The 17,035-nt window shown below is 42.5% G+C and overlaps 1 protein-coding gene across 5 annotated transcripts; it reads left to right on the top strand.

Moving 5' to 3' along the window:
• The first annotated feature begins 7,034 nt into the window (after positions 1 to 7,034).
• Positions 7,035 to 16,553, top strand: LOC121363455 (phosphatidylcholine transfer protein). 5 transcript variants are annotated; one of them, XM_041485816.1, is made up of 7 exons: positions 7,105 to 7,233; positions 7,362 to 9,166; positions 9,938 to 10,055; positions 13,608 to 13,687; positions 14,021 to 14,192; positions 14,853 to 14,920; positions 15,433 to 16,553. In XM_041485816.1, the coding sequence occupies exons 3-7, from the start codon at positions 10,013 to 10,015 to the stop codon at positions 15,505 to 15,507; spliced, it is 438 nt and encodes a 145-aa protein (XP_041341750.1). In that variant the 5' UTR covers positions 7,105 to 7,233; positions 7,362 to 9,166; positions 9,938 to 10,012; the 3' UTR covers positions 15,508 to 16,553. The 5 variants fall into 5 exon arrangements, with proteins under 5 accessions (XP_041341747.1, XP_041341750.1, XP_041341751.1 ...); XM_041485817.1 differs by having other exon boundaries at positions 7,106 to 7,233; positions 7,383 to 9,166; XM_041485815.1 differs by having other exon boundaries at positions 7,106 to 7,233; positions 7,343 to 9,166.
• Positions 16,554 to 17,035: the final 482 nt, after the last annotated feature.

The following is a 17,035-nucleotide window of genomic DNA, read 5'->3' as shown; positions in this document are numbered from 1 at the left end:
GGAGACTACAAGCCTTATTATTTTTGAAATATAGGACCCTTGTTTTCAGCTGAATGGGTTAATAGACAATTATACAAGGACAAGTAAACATTTGGCTGAAGCAGCTACTCTCTCTTTTAGAGAGAGTAATTAACCTTCTAATGCCCTAAGAAGGTGAAATTAAACTCTTGGGCTTGTTTTCAATCATTTTTTGAGATGTCTTACCAACTTCTTCCATGGAAGTGCAAGTATTTCCCTGGCCTACTAGAAATACTAACAATTCATAAATTTCTTCAGATTTTTCAGGATGTCTGTTTTTTTTCTCCAGTATCAGTTTCATTTTTCACTTTATATCAGAAATTCTTGCTGTTTGCACATGTGTGCATGACCTAAATTTCACCCCATTCCTGTTGCATCAGTTCCTCTCTAGTCCTTCCAGTCTACTATTTGGTCCTCCTATGTTGACAGAGAACCTCCCTCTGGCTTACACCATCCGCAGCTCCACTAGTACATTCTTATTTTTTCATGCCAACTTCATTACTGAAAGTATTACATAAAATACGGAAAGTTTTACATAAGATATCTCATGAAACTGATTTTTTAGGAGCTATTTTAATACACATAAACAAGCACTGAAGCTGGGCTTAGAATTCATGTTTCTGTACAAATAAAGGCCCTAACAACAGGCAAAAAAAATCATACACTCTGCTAGACCTCATGCAATTCTTATTTCTTGCTGTGAAGCATAAAAGCTGCAATAAAAAGTGATGGGAATGAGGTCCCCTCTAGTGCTGAGAGATCAGTGTGCCCTCCCCAGAAGGATGGGTTTGTAGCACTGAAGGGTTTAGAACAACTTGGGCACAAGCCCTCTGGCCTTTTAAAAAAAGGGATGACTGACTACCTCTGCCTTTAAGGTCCTGCTGTGTTCTGAGCACGGCTCTCCAAGGAGGCAAGGAAAGAAGGACCAGACACACCTGGAGCAGCGTGTTCGGCACCTGCAGAAATTCAGTGCAAACCGCTGAGGAAACTTCAGGGCTGAGCAACAGCTGCAGTGAGGGGTTACAGGTTCACAGTTTTGGACTGCCAGGCTTCAGTGATACATAGCTCCCCTTTAGGACCTGCCCTAAATGACAAAATCTCCTCCCAGGGGCCTAAACACAGCTGCTTAGAGGGAAGTGCAGCCCCGAAGCCGGGCTGATAAGCAAGAAGCGTGTGTGATTCTGGAACTCATGGCGCCTACTGAGAGAGCAGTTTTGCTCCTAAATTGAGCAATGCTGTTGCTCTGCTGACTGAAACACACTTGCAATACTTCATAGCTTCCTCTGAGTTTCTAACAGTCTCCTGGGCCTTAACAGCACAGCAAACAGTGACTCACTAATCTGGCAGAGTACAACCATTGTAGGCTCCCTATTCACTTAGTTTTTCTTACCTTTTCCCTAACCCACCACTGAATTTTCCTTTTATTTTATCCCCAATCTCACACACGGACACAACACATCAGTTTATTGCATTTTGTGAAACTTTCTTGAAAGTGCCCTTTCAACGTGTTCTATATATTATAAATTGTCCTTACCATGCATTGCAGTGTATGTGTTTTGTGATGAGGAATGGAGTCCAAAAGGAGCCCAAAGCGAGTTAAGCCAGAGACGCAAATAATTTCACATAAAATGCTATAGCTCCCCTCTCATTAACACAGTTTACTGTCCAGTTGGTTGATAGCTGTGCAAACCAGCCACTCTGTGGGTAATCAGGCTCATGAAATGGATGTGCTTATAACGACTGTGAGAAACCTCTTTGGTGGCTGGGAATATGGAAAGGAATTTTCTTTGAACTCCATTAGGTCCTACTTGTGCTTTGGTCAACATCAGTTATCCTGCTGTGCATGTGAACTTTGTTATTGCCTTGCTTGACTTTCACTTAATCTTCCTGCAGTGCTGAAGAAGACAGGATATCTGGAACTGAAAACAATTATTCTTATCTCCTACTGCTTTCATAATTACATGAAGTTCCCATTTGAAGAGCTGCATTCCTTGTGTGGACATGTGCTTTTAATTAGCAGAGGGATGCATCACACCACCAGAAGCCAATTCCTCAACCTTGCATAAGTTGGTTACAGAACCTCTGAATCTTTGGCCACCGTGGCAGCTTTCTGGCCAAGTCGGGGGAAGCGTGGGAGCAAACTCCAGGCACTGTAATTTCACCATAACCAGGATTTTTATTAGAGACTATTGCAGTAGCATGCAGCAGATTCAGCTGAGATTAAGTTCAGAATAGGAATGGTATCTTTTCTTGGTTTTCCACTTGCACTGAGTCACTCAAATTTACAGGGCTCAAAGACATGAAGGGAAATGCAGACAAAAAGATGAAAAAGTGACTAGTCCAAGTTAGTGGATAGTGTCAAGAGACATTTTCATTTCATTTGCTTCCTTTCTCAGTAAATAGGGTATAAAGAGCATACACTGTTCCCTCTGCAAATGGTCTGTCTAATAAACATGGAGTGTTTCAGCCAGCTGTTATTGACTCGCCAACAGCAGAAAGAAAGTTATGAGTTCTAAACTAAGCTATACAAGCCACTGGCTGAATTACTTCCTGTCTGATGAGTCTTTCTGTGTCCTGCTTCACTGCAATCCTTAGGACTAAATTGATACACAAGATCTATCTAAAATACTGCACAAAGTTAAAATCCACAGCTTTTCTCCTACATAATAGATGACTTCTACGAAATTTACAGTAAGTCAAGTGTCTGACCTAAAGGGTAGTTAAAAAAGGAAAAAAAAGAATCATTGCAGTAAGACCAGTTCTTACTGTTCCCACAAAAGAGAGCTTTTCATATATATCATCTGCTTAAGCATCACCTGCTAAAGGAAATGTTTAGAAATATTTCTACATCCATGTAAACAAGTTAAGAAAGTAGAGGGTGTGGTAGTGATAACAATTTACCAAACCAAGTGAAGATCTAAACAGGCTGTCTTATCTTTTGAATGAGTTATTTTAGGTCATGCAGGTAATGGTGAAATCCCTTCCTTCCTACAGAGAAGTTCAAAATTACCCCTCTTTCCTCAGGGCCAGGTAAATAGGTTGCACCTCTTTATCTCCAGTTTATTTGCACTGGGAGTGCGTTACTTTCCAGAGAAACTGTGGCTAAAAGACGGAAATCAAAAGCAATCATGGCCAAATGAAAGAGATGGGTTCTGACACCAGGAGTCCAGAACAATTATCTACCAAAGGTAAAAAATACTTTGTATCAGAAGGCAGAAAAACTGCAGAACTCCAGTTACCCTCTGAATCCTCTTCTATTTGGGTGGAACTCTATTGAAACTAGGTACTCCATACAGAAACAGTCATAGTTTGGGGTTAAATTCAACTCTGTGAAGAAGGCCATAATAAACCAGTATTTAATAGCCACTTACAACATATGACAGCTCAAGCAGTGCATGTTTTGTGCTAGTTCTTTGTTAAAAATCACCCTAGGTGACACTCCCTGCCTGAATACTTAGGAATAAAAACACATATAAAATAGATATAAACATATATAAACACATATAGACTATATAAAATATATAAAGGTTTTGATGTAGCAGACAGGCTATATTTTCTGTGTACTCTAAGAATGTTGAAAAAACAAGATTTCCCTTTGACTCATACAAGAGAGGAAACTATAGACTGCCTCACACATGCATGGCTGTGATAGGAGATGCTGTTGTTACTTCTCAGCTTTTTGGATGAAGAATTATCTTCTTGCAAACTGTAAAAGTCATGAAACAATTAGTGAGAAAGGCTTTTACATGGTGCAGTCAATAAAGCAAGAGCAGCAGAAGCTTATAATTGCTTTGGCTGTGTATACTAGAAATGCAAATATACAAATTGTATAAATGGTAGGGCAGGACTATTCAGCAGTTTTGCAAAGTTTTTGGAACGCACGGAGTAAAATGGAATTACAGTAGTATATAAATATCTGCACAGCAGTTGAATTCATCAAAATCCCACATCTTTAGTTCATCTTCAAGAATTTTTCAAAGTGCACCAGTGCCACACAGAGACAGATAGAGGAAAACACAATATAGCTGGGAACATTCTCCCACCTATGGATGCCCATATCCAAAACAAACAATGAAAACATCAATGTGGTATTCATTGCTGGTTTCACTTCTGGCCACATATGATTTTCTGATGTAGGAGCTGTCCAGTTTCCTGGTTTTGTTCTATGCCACAGAATTCACTGGATTGCCCACCACTGATTGCAGTAACAGAAAGGGTAGGTGTTAGTGGGGAACTCATACAGATTTATTTCCATTCTAAAAAACAGGTGAAAGATTTAGATACATTCATGCCACTGATAGCCCAAATCAGCAAGTTGCCTTGAGGTGTATTTCCCACTCAGAGCAGCAGCAGCTAGATAGAATCATAAAATCACAGAACGGTTTGGATTGGAAGGATCCTTAAAGATCATCCCATCTCATTCCAACACTCTGCCATGGGCAGGGACACCTTCTACTAGACCAGGTGCTAAAAGCCCAGTCCAACCTGTCCTTAAACACCACCAGGGATAAAAAGCTAAACCTTCCCATACCAGAAAGCCTGGCTGAAAATCAGGTATGCTAACTACTACACTATAGGTAACTAACCTGAAGCCTGAGATCCACCAGGTATGTAGATGGGCACTTTTGAAACTCCCCCTGATTGCCCCCAAATATTTTCACTTAAATGGTATTTGGGTCCCTGTTCCATGTGTGGGACTGGATTTTGCTGTATCCAGGCTGCCTTTGGGTTCATGCTCCCAGACCCAGCTGGCCTAGCACAGTTGCTGTCCCACAGTGTTGGGGCAGAGAAGTAGAAAATCAGTCCTGAACTCATCCCAGCCTACAGTCACTACCCAGCTGAGAAGATTCTAAAGGACTTGGGTTCAAACTTCAGCTTCTATCCCTAAGCTAAGGGTAATACATGGAAATACAAGTGATAAATAATAACAATTACGTAAACATACATGAAAACAGAAAATAAACTCTGAGAACAGCTTGTGCTTTCTTAGTAATCACCACTCCTTATTTACCAAGAAAAAAAGGTCACATAGTAATGCCTTTTTTGAAAGCTTTTGTCCCTAGAGTAGCCTTGTGAGATAAATCTTTTTTTCCATGAAAGTGCTGGGGAAACAGGGAGTGGTCAGGCAGCTGAAGCCAACTTACTGATGCCATGTAGACAACCACATAATGCAAAACATTGACCCTAAAATAATAGGTAATATGGAGCTGTGATCACTTCAGTCCTTTTGCACAAACAGGGAGATCATGTAATCTCACAGGCACGTGCCCTTGCTGCATGTTAAAGATCAGTTCTTGACTCACAACTCCTCCTTTTTCATACTAGGTCAAATTCACCTCTGTGCAAACAAGAGCCACAAGCTCTTTCAGTTTCACTGAGCCCTGTTTCAGAGAAAGAATGGGACTTAAAAGTGAGACAGCAATCTGATAAAAGCTTTGCTAAAGTAAAGAAATATTTCTGCAAGAAAAACTAAATTAGTCTCACCTTCAGGCCATTGCCTCATATTCCATTTTAAAGACCAGCTCCTCAGCTGGGTGGGCAGCAGAGCTTCACTCAAGGCAACTTAGCCAAGAAATTACTCATAAGGGATCAGCCATAAGAAATGTATTGCCTTGATATTTGGAGAACCAGCTGGCTCACTGAGAGCATGCCACTTCATGTTTAAAGAAAGAACAAAAATAAGCCAAAATATTTATATATATTATATCAATATTATTAATAATAATACACATAAGATTACTACCAAAAAATTAAAGAACTGAAATGTTTGCCTAATAGTCTCAGTGGGGAGGTGAGAGCAGGTGAGATATGAGCAGATATTTATTATCATTACTGACATTATTTTATAAAGATGGTACAGGTCAAGTTCTGTACCTCATCAAATTTACATACTGGGAGGAAGTTTGTGAGATCCAATTTTGCCTTCTGCCAAAATTCTCTCTCCAAAAGTTTTCTGGACTGTGCAAGGATGAGGGTCAGCCTGTATGTCCAAACCAGTCAGCCAGAAATCCTCATGCTCTGCTTGCAAACCAATTGACTGGAACCGGAAAGGACAGCTGACATAAGTGAACTCTTTGTCAAAGAGCTCAGCCACTTGGCAGGGGAGCTAGAAACACTACATTATTCCAGCCTTGCACAGAGGTTACCACCAAATACATTGGGTGGTGCTGCCAGTCAGTAGGTTTGATGACATCCCACTGCTCAGAGCTGCTTATTTTGTTCTGAAGACACAGTGTTCAGCAGGAAAATCTCACAGGGATTAGAAGAATAAAGCTGTAACGAAAACAGATTTACAGCTCCTGGGAGAAAACCTGCCGCAGCCACATTTTGAAGGCTTTAATGCTTGGCTGAGTGTGATAGGTAGTGTCACTGCAGAGGCCAAGCAAGATGCAAAATGTGTCCCTGCCAGTGGATTCCTCCTGCCTGGGAGCTCATCCCAGTGGAAGTTTTCTGTCGCCTTCCATCCTGTGCAGCCCAGTGCAGCCCAGTGCAGCCCAGCGCAGCCCAGCCTGCCACGGGCCAGAGCCTGCTGCCCCTCCTCTCTGCCAGGCTGCCTGGGCCGCGCTGCGGTGCCAGGGCCACGCTCACCTGCCAGGCAGCTGTGCAGCAGTTCTGGCTTCTTTATATAACCCTCTCATGTGTACGGCCCATGAAGAAAACTGCCTGTCAAAATGTGAAGACATACAAAAATACACGTGCCGATAGTGTTCAATCTGTGTCTTTGGGGAGCACCCCAAAGGGAAGGCCCTGACCATCACACCCACGGGCCCGTCCCCGCTCTGGCACCAGGCTCGTGTCACACACACTCAAAGGCACGACCACCGAGACCCCGCCTAACCCGAGTGCGCACGGAGCGCACCTGCAGGGCAGGGAGGCCCCATGAACCCGCCGTGACCCCCGAGCCCGCTCCCCCGGCCCCGCAGCCTCGGCGGGCCCGGCCCCGGGGCGGAGCGGGGCGGGCCGAGCGGGGACAGTACCCAGCCGGAGCTTGAGCCCGCCCGGCCGCCGCCGGCGATGGCGGGGCCGCCGGAGGTGGAGGGAGCGGTGGGGATGGCGGCGCCGCCGGAGGTGGAGGAGCCTTTATCGCGGGGCTTCTCGGAGGAGCAGTTTGGGGCCGCCTGCCGGGAGCTGGACCAGCCGGCGCCGGCCGCGGCGGGGCCCTGGCAGCTCCTGGTGGAGACCATGGGCGTGCGGATCTACCGGCTGTACCACGAGGTGGGCGGGCTCCGGCTGCGCCGCCCGGGGCGGCCGGGGGGCGGTGGTGACGGGGGGCGGTGTGTCGGTGGATAACGGGGATGAGGGCCCCACACGACCCCGCCCGCAGCCGCGGGTTCCCCGCACAGGCCTGGGCTCGGTTTCTTCAGGCTCGCAGAAAGCAGCTTTCCTGGTAATGCCATTAAGTGCTGATGGGAAAGCTGCTGGGCCGCAGTGACCCCGCGGAACCGAGCTTGTGAGCAGCTGGGCGGGGAATTGCCGGGTGTTCGATGTGCCACCCTCCCGAGCCCCTCGGAGGGGGTTTGTGGTCACGGTGTCCCTGAACATCTGCTCCCGAGCCCCGCCCGTGTCAGAGCATCCTCTCTCCAGGAGCCCTCCCCTTCCTCCCTGCCTCCAGAACTCCCTTCATTGATTCTCCACCCTTTGCCCTCTAAAATCAGGAGGTAGTTCAGAAAGGGTTGGAATTAAATTCTTCCCTTTTTGGGTGACTAACTTCTTTAAAGAACTTCCGTAGTTTAGGAACTGATGTGTGATTGACAGTGTTTCCATTTTGACACAGATTGATTATTCAATACTGACTTCTAAATCCGTATATAAATACCCTGTTTTTTTAACTGAGTGATCATAGTTTCCTCTCAGCTCCTTCTGGACTTCATGCTGTTCTTTGCATGACAATTTTGTGTTTGTATTCTGAGAAGTCATTTCAGACATGGTGATGTTGGAAAAAACCAGCAAGCATAGAGGGCTGTGCTAAAGTCACAATGGGGTGGGGAAGGACTCTTTAAAGAACCATCACTTCACAGACCTTGGAATTTTCTTTAGTGAAAATAAACATCACTGTTTCCAGTGTGGATGTGGTGACTGGCAATGGCAAGATGAGCTCATCAGTGGGTGCACACAGCCTGGGTGAGGCTGGGGTGCCTGCCAGGTATCCATGCGAGAATCAGTGAGTTGATGCAGTTCAGGGTGCTGGGGGTGTTCCTGCAGGAGTGGATGAAGTAGAGGCTTTAGGATCAGAGCTCAACCCAGACCTGTAAATGCATTATGCAGTGCATGAAGGCAAAGGAACTTTGGGAAGCTGGAGGCTGGATTTAGCCAGGCACATGGGATCAGGGAAGCCATGGTTTATTGCAGTGGCTGTGCTGCTGTTGTATGAACGAAGCTGGTGAGATGGAAAGTATCTCAGGCTTCTCTTCCTCATCCTCTTGTGCTTTTATACAGAAGGACTGTAGAGCTAAAGAACTATTTGAAACAAAAAAATACTATTTACAGGTGTCTGTCATTTTTAATGTAGTGTGCCCCTAGATTGGGCTGGATGAACAGACTACATAGGATGCAAGGGACCTTTTCAAGTCCAATCTTATGACTCTTCTGGGAAATAAATCTCCTGTTTTATCTTTCAGTTGCTTCAGATTGCTGCAAGAGAAGATGAAGTCTAGAAGTAGGGTCTTTGTTTAAAGTTGTTACTGGAAAAATTAGCTTTTGGCACTTGCTGAACTGCAGCTCCCCTGTAGCAACAGTAGTCCAGGAAGCTGAAAGCAGCAATTATTCTTCCTGTTGCCTTCTCTTTTTGCCTTGCCTTTCCACCTTCTCTGCAGGCTGCAGAAATAGATCTGGGCCTTCCTGTTCAGTGCTGCTTTCCAGCCAAGCTGATTGACTCTCCTGATGACACATCTCAGAAAAACAAACATGTCACTCTTATTTTTAACTTTCTTACTGTAAAATGCTGTTTTTCTCGTGAGAATAAAAATGTTGATGCCTCTTAGAAAGATGATGAGTGCATGGGGTTACACAGATGCTGAATAGTTCAGGTTTGAAGCTAGTGATTGGTCCTTCAGTGAAGCCAAAATGAAGATGAGTAGCTTAAGCTTCTTGCTCACATTACTGTTTTCTGGTACTTCAAATCCTCATCTTCTGGAGTTGATTTGTGAAGGTGAGGAAAAGAAAATTCACCTATTCACTAACAAAATGTTGTATAATCCTTCTTTTCCTTTCCTTGGAAATGCTTTGATTTGATTTCTACACTGTAAATATTAAATACTGCCATTGTTTTAATTCAGTCCTGAACTGTCATTGTTTTAATGTAGTCCTGAACTCATACTAACAATGGTACAAACATTGCTCTATAGGCACAGAATTACCATATGTTGAAAGTAACATTAAAACAGGAGATATCCTGCACCCCACCCCTTCAGTGCATACAGCTTTCTGAAAGAAAATAGCTGATAAATATTCAAGGCCGATATGAGTGCACTCGTGTAAGCGTGGACATTGTAAAGCATTCTTGTATCCCAGCCTGATGTGTAAGCATAACTAACTTGCCACAAGAATTTAATGCTTCTGGTAAACCTCAGTGTGGGCAGGACTTAGTCCACGCTGGCCACTGGAGATGAAAAGGGGACTGTGTTTGTGAAGAAATGTGCTCCCTCTGGAGCTCCTGATGAAGTAAAAGGGTACTGGTGTAAGGGAAGGAACAGCCATTGTGCAGGGCAGGTCAGCCTGGCTGCATTTACACTTTCATGTATAGATCAAAAAGTCGAGAGGTTAAAGACTGAATCTTATATTGTTTTCTGAGCACTTGCTTTCACAGCTCTTGAGCATATTTGTAATTTGTGCCCCACCTAACTTCCTTCAGCTGTTCTCCCTGATGCAGAGTGCTTCCCTTTCCTGTGTGACTTTTCCTCTCTTCATTCTGTTTCCACAGCAATCAGGACTTTATGAATATAAAATCTTTGGTGGTCTTGCTGACGTTCCCCCAAAATTGTGTGCAGATGTCTACATGGACTTGGATTTCAGAAAAGAGTGGGATCAGTATGTTAAAGGTAAGCTCATCTGGGCAGTGTAAAAGCAAGCTGGAGTCCACATTGATTGTTCCCACTAAAACTTCCCTCAAAGGTATTTCGAAGTTACTGCCTCCAAAGACTTTGGGTCAGACTTAAATATCTTTTGGGATAATGTTGCACTGTGCAAATACACAAGTAAACACTGACAGGGAATCTCTAATGTCTCAACAGTATTTATCTTTCCTCTGGAATGAATTCTTTCCATGTTGCTTAAAGCATATGATTGACATCACTGGTTATGCTGGAGCACCTTGTAACTTCTAGCTGTAATGCTAAGGTTAAATTTTAGTAGATGTCTTGGGGGTGGTACCTTTGTGCATCTTTGCATATGGCAGTGGAGCAGTGCATCATGGAATAGCAGGTTGGAAGGGACTTGGGGGATCATCTGGTCCAAACTTCCTTGGTGAGAGCACAGTCAAGACAAGATGGCACAACACCCTGCTCAGCTGAGTCTTAAAATTTGTCCTTGGGGAGATTATTTCAAAGGCTAATCTCATGGTGAAAATTTTTCCTCGTGCTTCCACCATTTCGATGCATGATGCATGATGGAATATCTTTTCCTGAAAGCATGGGTTGTTCTTGGCACCTTTTACAGTCAGGAATGGGTGCATTGAGAGAATGCGTGGTAACTTCAGGCTTTTACAGAGAAAGTAATAACTAATTTAGATAAGTTTATTTAATGTTGTTTTTGAAAAAGAGTGTTAAACCTGGATATCCATATGGTGTTAAAGCATCTTAAGTCAGCAGTAACAAGGTAAAGGTTCAGCTGATGTATATATCTAGTAATCCATTTGTTTTAAAGATGGGGAACCTTTTCTTTTTGAGCCCGTGCTTGAAGTCAGAGCAGGCCAGTAAAACTGAAAAGTGGCCTAAGTGTTTTGCTGAACAAAGAGCAGTGTTAAAAACCAAAGACTTCTTAAATGCTCTTCTTGTTAGGTTTAGGACAGCTCCACCGTGAATAATTGCTGATAATGCCAGTGCTGCATTGATACAAAGACCTGTAAATTTAACTCATGTCAGTCTTGGTCAAATTTAAGGAATAGTGTCTTCATTAAGAAGTGTTAATTGTCAAAATGCTCAGTAGCTTTCTTGTAGCAAAAGCCATTTTGCCATTAATGAAACAAAGAGTCAGAGCGGGGACTCAGCATTATCGTATTGGATGTAAAAATACTCTTGAGTTACTTCAGTAGTCTTTAAGTGCATTTAGGAGAAATGAATGCTTTTTAAATAAACACTTCTTTTTTTTTTAAATTCCTTCATAGAGAAAAGAAAGGAAGCTGCTGGGGGAAGCTACACCCTTAAACTAAAAACTAGATAATGTTGTAGAGCTGACATTTATATCCTTGCTGACCATGGTTTGTTCATCTGTTAATTTATACTTGTGCTGGTGCTTTAAGTCCAGCATTTCACAGAAATTAACTCTTAGAGGGCATAAATATAACATAATGCTTTCCTTCCTGCTTAAAAATTGATACAAGCCCACTTGTTTTTTGGGATGATATGTATGATGAAAGTGCTAGCCAGTGTTTTAAATGTAACCCCAGTTCAGCCTGGGTTTTTTCTTTCACACTGGGGAAGAAACCCCAGAAAACTTCCTTTGAGAGCCTTCTTGCTCTTGGTGTTACTGTTTTTATTCCTTGGTGCTCTTACAGCCATGCAAGTGGCAGTCCAAAGGAGAATTCTCTGCTGAACTGCGGGCTGGCATTGAAATAAAAACCTGACCAGAGAAGAAGTAGCTGCCTTTTTAGCTGAAAAAGCAACTGCTTCTGCACGCTTCCGAATATGCACAAGATGTGGACATCCTGAGGCCTGGTTTGTGCTGCAGCTGCCAGTTCAGCAGGGAAGTTGTGACTGAGCTGTAGTGACTGAGGTACCACGTGCTTCTGTGGCATGATGCAAAATGGCTGGGCCTGAGCAATACTGAAACTTGCTAGTCCTGATTGCAGCACCTTCCTCACTGAGATCAGACTTCCCAACAATTCCACAGTAATGACTGGCTGTTGAAGCAGTAAGTGCTGCTATGCCTCTTATGGATAGAATGGATTTGTGATCTCTTGTAGTGATGCTAAATGAAATAAGATTATTATTAAAATGCACTGTATTCTGGTTTGACGTGAATGCAGGTGGGATGTGGTTTATGTATTGTGTGTTTTTGCTGTGTTTGCAAAGATACACAGGTAAATGAGGTAGCTAATAACAGTTGTATTGGGGTCTTTAAAACAATGTCATGGTGCCTTTGTAAAAGGAAATCTCTGTGGTTAGGAGTGAAAGTTAAGTGACTAATCCAATGCTCCAGTGACCTCTGGTGGAAAACATAAATGTTGTGGGTTATTACAACACCAGGTGCATCCAGTACTGCTCCAGCTGGAGAAGAGAAGCTGTTTCCGTGGGTGACAGCTGATCTGCAGGGCATGCCAACAGAAACCTGGTTTGGAATATATTATACAGGGAAAGAATCTCCCATCTGGGGCACTGTTCTTGTCTTGTCAATGAGATTATCAGTTTATTCTGGCCTCACTTTCAAAAACCTGGCTGTGGGGGATATAGAGCACCTCAGGCACAAGTCTGTTGTAAAGGAAGAGAAGATTACTGTGACTGTTAAGGTGAGCCACCTTTGTGGATCACACTGTTCCTTACTGCAGACCCTGAGCCAGCAGGAGTTCACCCTGGCTCAGCCCCGTGGCTCGTCAGGTCCATTGCCCTCTTAGTGGCAGTTGCTGCCCCAGGGAAGGAAGCTGTGCTGTAGGTAGGTTTTCAAACTCGATTATGTGGTTTGATTAGAACTGATTTTTCTCCTTCATGCCAGACTACTCTCCAACTGAGTCACTGCCATGTTTTAGGCACTATTCTTAGGTTACTTTTTTTTCACATTCTGCTGCCTTCTGATTTGAGTTTCCAGGCAGACTGAAGGTGGTGTAATGAAGACTCATAAACTGCTCAAGGTTCTAGTTAGCTGTTGCATGTATGTACTGCTGTGAAATTCCTGACAGCTTTTCCAAAATTCATTAATCCCTCATGTAAGATGTCTTCAGGTGTTAGAAAGCTGCACTCATCCTAGTTCCATGTTAATTCAGTATAATTTACAAGGGTAATGACATGCCTGTGAAAAAGCACATTGTACTCGTGACTTAGACTTGTGCAGAACATGCACAGGTAAGGAAAAAGCTTTGAGATGGAAAGGCTTTGAATGAGCAGACTGTTGGAAAATGAATTTAATTCTGTTTCCCCCATAATTGTTCTGATTTTATGTTCTGGGGTTTTAAAATTTTTTTTCTGTTTTTTCCCACCAATTAATCCAATAGCCACAGAAAAACAGGCCACCTATTTTTGTGTATTTGATTCCTGAACAATCCTGGTACAGAACTTCTTAACGTCCCTTACTGGTAAAATTCTACATACATACCAATTTTGACATCAGGGTTGCATGTAAAATGTGTTCGTGTCCGAAATCTGAGCAGTTCTTGATGCCGTCTGTATTTCTGTTGCAGTAGAAATTAAAAATATCTAACAGTCTTCTTCTTTCAACCGTAGAACTGTATGAGGAAACATATGATGGTGAAAAAGTAATCTACTGGGAAGTGAAGTACCCTTTTCCTCTCTCAAACAGAGATGTATCCTTCCAAGTTTTTGTTCCTCTTGCAGTTTTTGCCACTTGGTCATCCAGGAATCCCAGCAATGAACTGATTCCATCACTCTGCTGCACTGATGTAAGGTCTTGCAGTACTTGTGTTACAGGAATATGTATGGCATGAAGAGGAGTGTGGGTGCCTCTTCCCACAAAGAGCTAGAGCTCCCGTAGCTGAATTACTGCTCTGCAGGATTCAGTCCTGTAGGGACATGAGAAGTAACTTGAAGGAGGGGCTATTTGTGATGGAATTCACTTGTCAGCTCCTCATCCCTCAAACTGACATTGTTTTGACATGCCTCCTCAGCTTGCAGTGCAGTATGTGTATATCCGGGAATGCCGGGAGATGGATGTGCATGGCAGGAAGATCTGGGTTGTGTTAGCAAAAAGTGTGGCTGTTCCTCAGTGCCCTGAGAAGCCTGGTATTATCAGAGTGAAGAGCTATAAACAAAGCCTGGTAATTGAAAGTGATGGCAAGGCTGGATGTAAAGGTAAGAGGTCAAGAAAATGTGTGACAGGTTGTGTAGCCAGGGAGTGTATATATTAGCAAAACACACAAAGAGGGGGGCTGGAAATTTTAAGCCAAGGGTTACTTTAAAATGAATGAAACCTTTGGAAATGTCCAGTTCAGTGCACTACTGAGAAGAATCTTCTTATTTAGCAGTTGGGCTGAGTGGTTAAGAATAGTCTACTGCCCACTTCCTTCTGCCCTCCCATCTCACCCCCAGTCTGTACTTCTTTTCCTGCCAGACAGTTCAGCTGGGGAGACTCTGCTGCAATTTTCTTAACTCAGCAATGATTCAAGTGTTGTGTTTGACAGATGTATAGATTAAAGGGTTTGCCTAGAGCTTGACTTCTGTCGCAGGTTAGTCTTTTAAAGACAGTCTTATTTTATAAGACAGGGTGCCAAAATGGTTTACAGTAATCTAAATGCCTGTTGTGGCTCTGTCAGCTTCCCAGGGGTTAACAGGCAATGCATGTATTTACTTCACATTTCACTTCAGGACAAGTTGAATTTTTTGTGCAGAATTTAGAGTATAATTGTTGCAGTTGGTGCTTCAGTGATGCACACTGACAACTTCTGTCACTGTGTGTTAGAGCTGAGTCTCAGGTAACTGGTATCTGGTAACTTCTCTCTCTCTCCTCTGTAGTCTATATGTACTATTTTGATAATCCTGGTGGCATGATTCCAACCTGGCTGGTCAACTGGGCTGCCAAGGTAAGGAAAGGATACAGATAATGGTCTCTGGCTAATCTGTTTCAAGCAGTGGATTCACTGCAGTCATACCCATCTTCTATGTTTTGGGCAGAATTAATTTTTTCTGAAACATATATTGGCCTTCCTAGCTTTTACACAGTCCCATATTTATAGTCTCACCATGACAATGGTCTTAATTAATTTACTTATTTTAATTCCTGTCAAATTCCTTTGGTTTGTCAACCAGGCAGGTAAATTTCTGCAGCAAACCCCAAATAATCTGTGTTTCAGAGCATGTATGAATAGCCTCATGACAAGCAAATTTCAATGATGCAGTTTGTTCCCAAAGTATTCGAGGAGGGGCTTGATGCTATGTACCAGATCTTAGACTTGTATCTTAGACAATTGTAAATTAGATCTTAAAACTGTATCTGTTTGAAGTCCTTGCATTATTTAATGGGAATTGCCATCTTACTTATAGTTTTTATTGAATTCATTATGCAAGAATAACTTTTCTGCCTTTCTCTTTACAGAGTGGTGTGCCTGCTTTCTTGAAGGATATACAAAAAGCTTGCCTTAATTATTCTAAGAGTACAAATTTATCTTAATCATTTAATTCCTAGATCTCTTACATGAGCAGATGTTATATATCACACTGGATAAAGTCTACCTCTAATATTGGAAAGAATGAAAGAATTTTATTTTAGTTGATTTATGCCTTGAGTTTTATTAGATTTTTTTCTACTGAAGAGCTGGCAAAGTAGCACCAATATCAGCTGCAGCTTTTGAAAGTACTCAAGTTTAGCCTTGTTCCCCATGCTTTGCTTATGCTGGTTGTCAGGTGTCAGCTAGAGGAGTTCTGTGCTGGGTATGTTACATCTTTGCAAAAGAGACAACAATCTTCCTAGAAAAATATCTGAACTTGCACTGCAGATTATCTGCATGTGTTATGCCTGGATTTGCTTTTGCTACCCAAGTTTGACATTCTTAAACTCTCTGCCTGATATAAACCTGAAAAATGCTGAGGGATGAGGTAAATTACTCGAAATGTGCAGTAGGAAGTCTGTGATGCTAAGGTCCCTTAAATCCAGATGTAAAAAGATCAAGCCTAAAGCCTTGCATTCACAGCTCTATACTTCTGTATGAAATGTAAAAACCTTTAGCTGTGTCCAGCTAGAAGAAAAAGGAGCTGCAAAATACTTCTTGCATGTCTGATTTAAGGGGAACAAGTTTTATCTTCAGAGTCAGTAATCTTACCTATAAAGCAGCTTGGATACCAACTTGAAACTGGAGGTAATTTTAAACCAGGTGCCTGCCACCGAATGTGGATGAGCTTGGTGTGGAACTTGGGCTTGCTTGCATTTTTAAATTTCATGCTGATATAAAGACTGGATATAAAAGCTTAACTGAGCAGGAAATTAAATTTCCAGCACCTTTTCTGGGGGGGTGGGGGGGTGGGGAGGAGGGACAGGGAGTGCATAAAAGAATGAGAGAACATAATTCTCAGGGATTTAAAATATTCAACATTTTTCCTAAATCTAATTCTGTTTCTGAATAAGTCTGGTAATGGAGTAGGTTTGTGTTGTTAAAAAACAAACAATTGAAATGACGCCTTTACACCTTGTGTGAATATTTCCAATAAATCATTATTTTGTCCAAGTAGTTCTGTCTCCTAGTTGTTCTGTCTCCTAGGTTTAAGAGATCCAGGCTGGGCAGGCCACAAATGACAGGCTGATACCGTGAGCTGCCTTACTTTTAAAGGATTTTGAAAGAAAAGTTGGATTAGAACTAAGCAGGATTCTTGTGTTCTGCCAGCAGTTCAGGCATTTTTCAATGTTTGACTTGGAGACTGTCACTGGATTGAATATTACAGTGTTACACAACATGATATAACAAAATTTTAGAAGGAGACTGAGGATGAATCTTCCTGGAACAATGATGTAGACTAATTAATTTCCAGTTTCTTTCTGAACGAAACTGACCTCTGTGCCACAATAGTCCAAAACTTACCTGTAATTGTAAACCTACCTTAAACCTTGAGTTTAAATGTTTACAAGCAATGTGTACCTAGTAAGCTGAGTATGTGCACAGAGATTAATCATGTACAAAAGAGGTCATTTTTTCATTCTTTTTCTC

The sequence above is a fragment of the Pyrgilauda ruficollis genome, unplaced genomic scaffold (genome assembly GCF_017590135.1).
Source record: "Pyrgilauda ruficollis isolate IOZ18807 unplaced genomic scaffold, ASM1759013v1 scaffold72, whole genome shotgun sequence".
NCBI lineage: Eukaryota > Metazoa > Chordata > Aves > Passeriformes > Passeridae > Pyrgilauda > Pyrgilauda ruficollis.
Note: the sequence above shows the minus strand (reverse complement) of the source record. Positions and strands in the feature narration are given on the sequence as shown.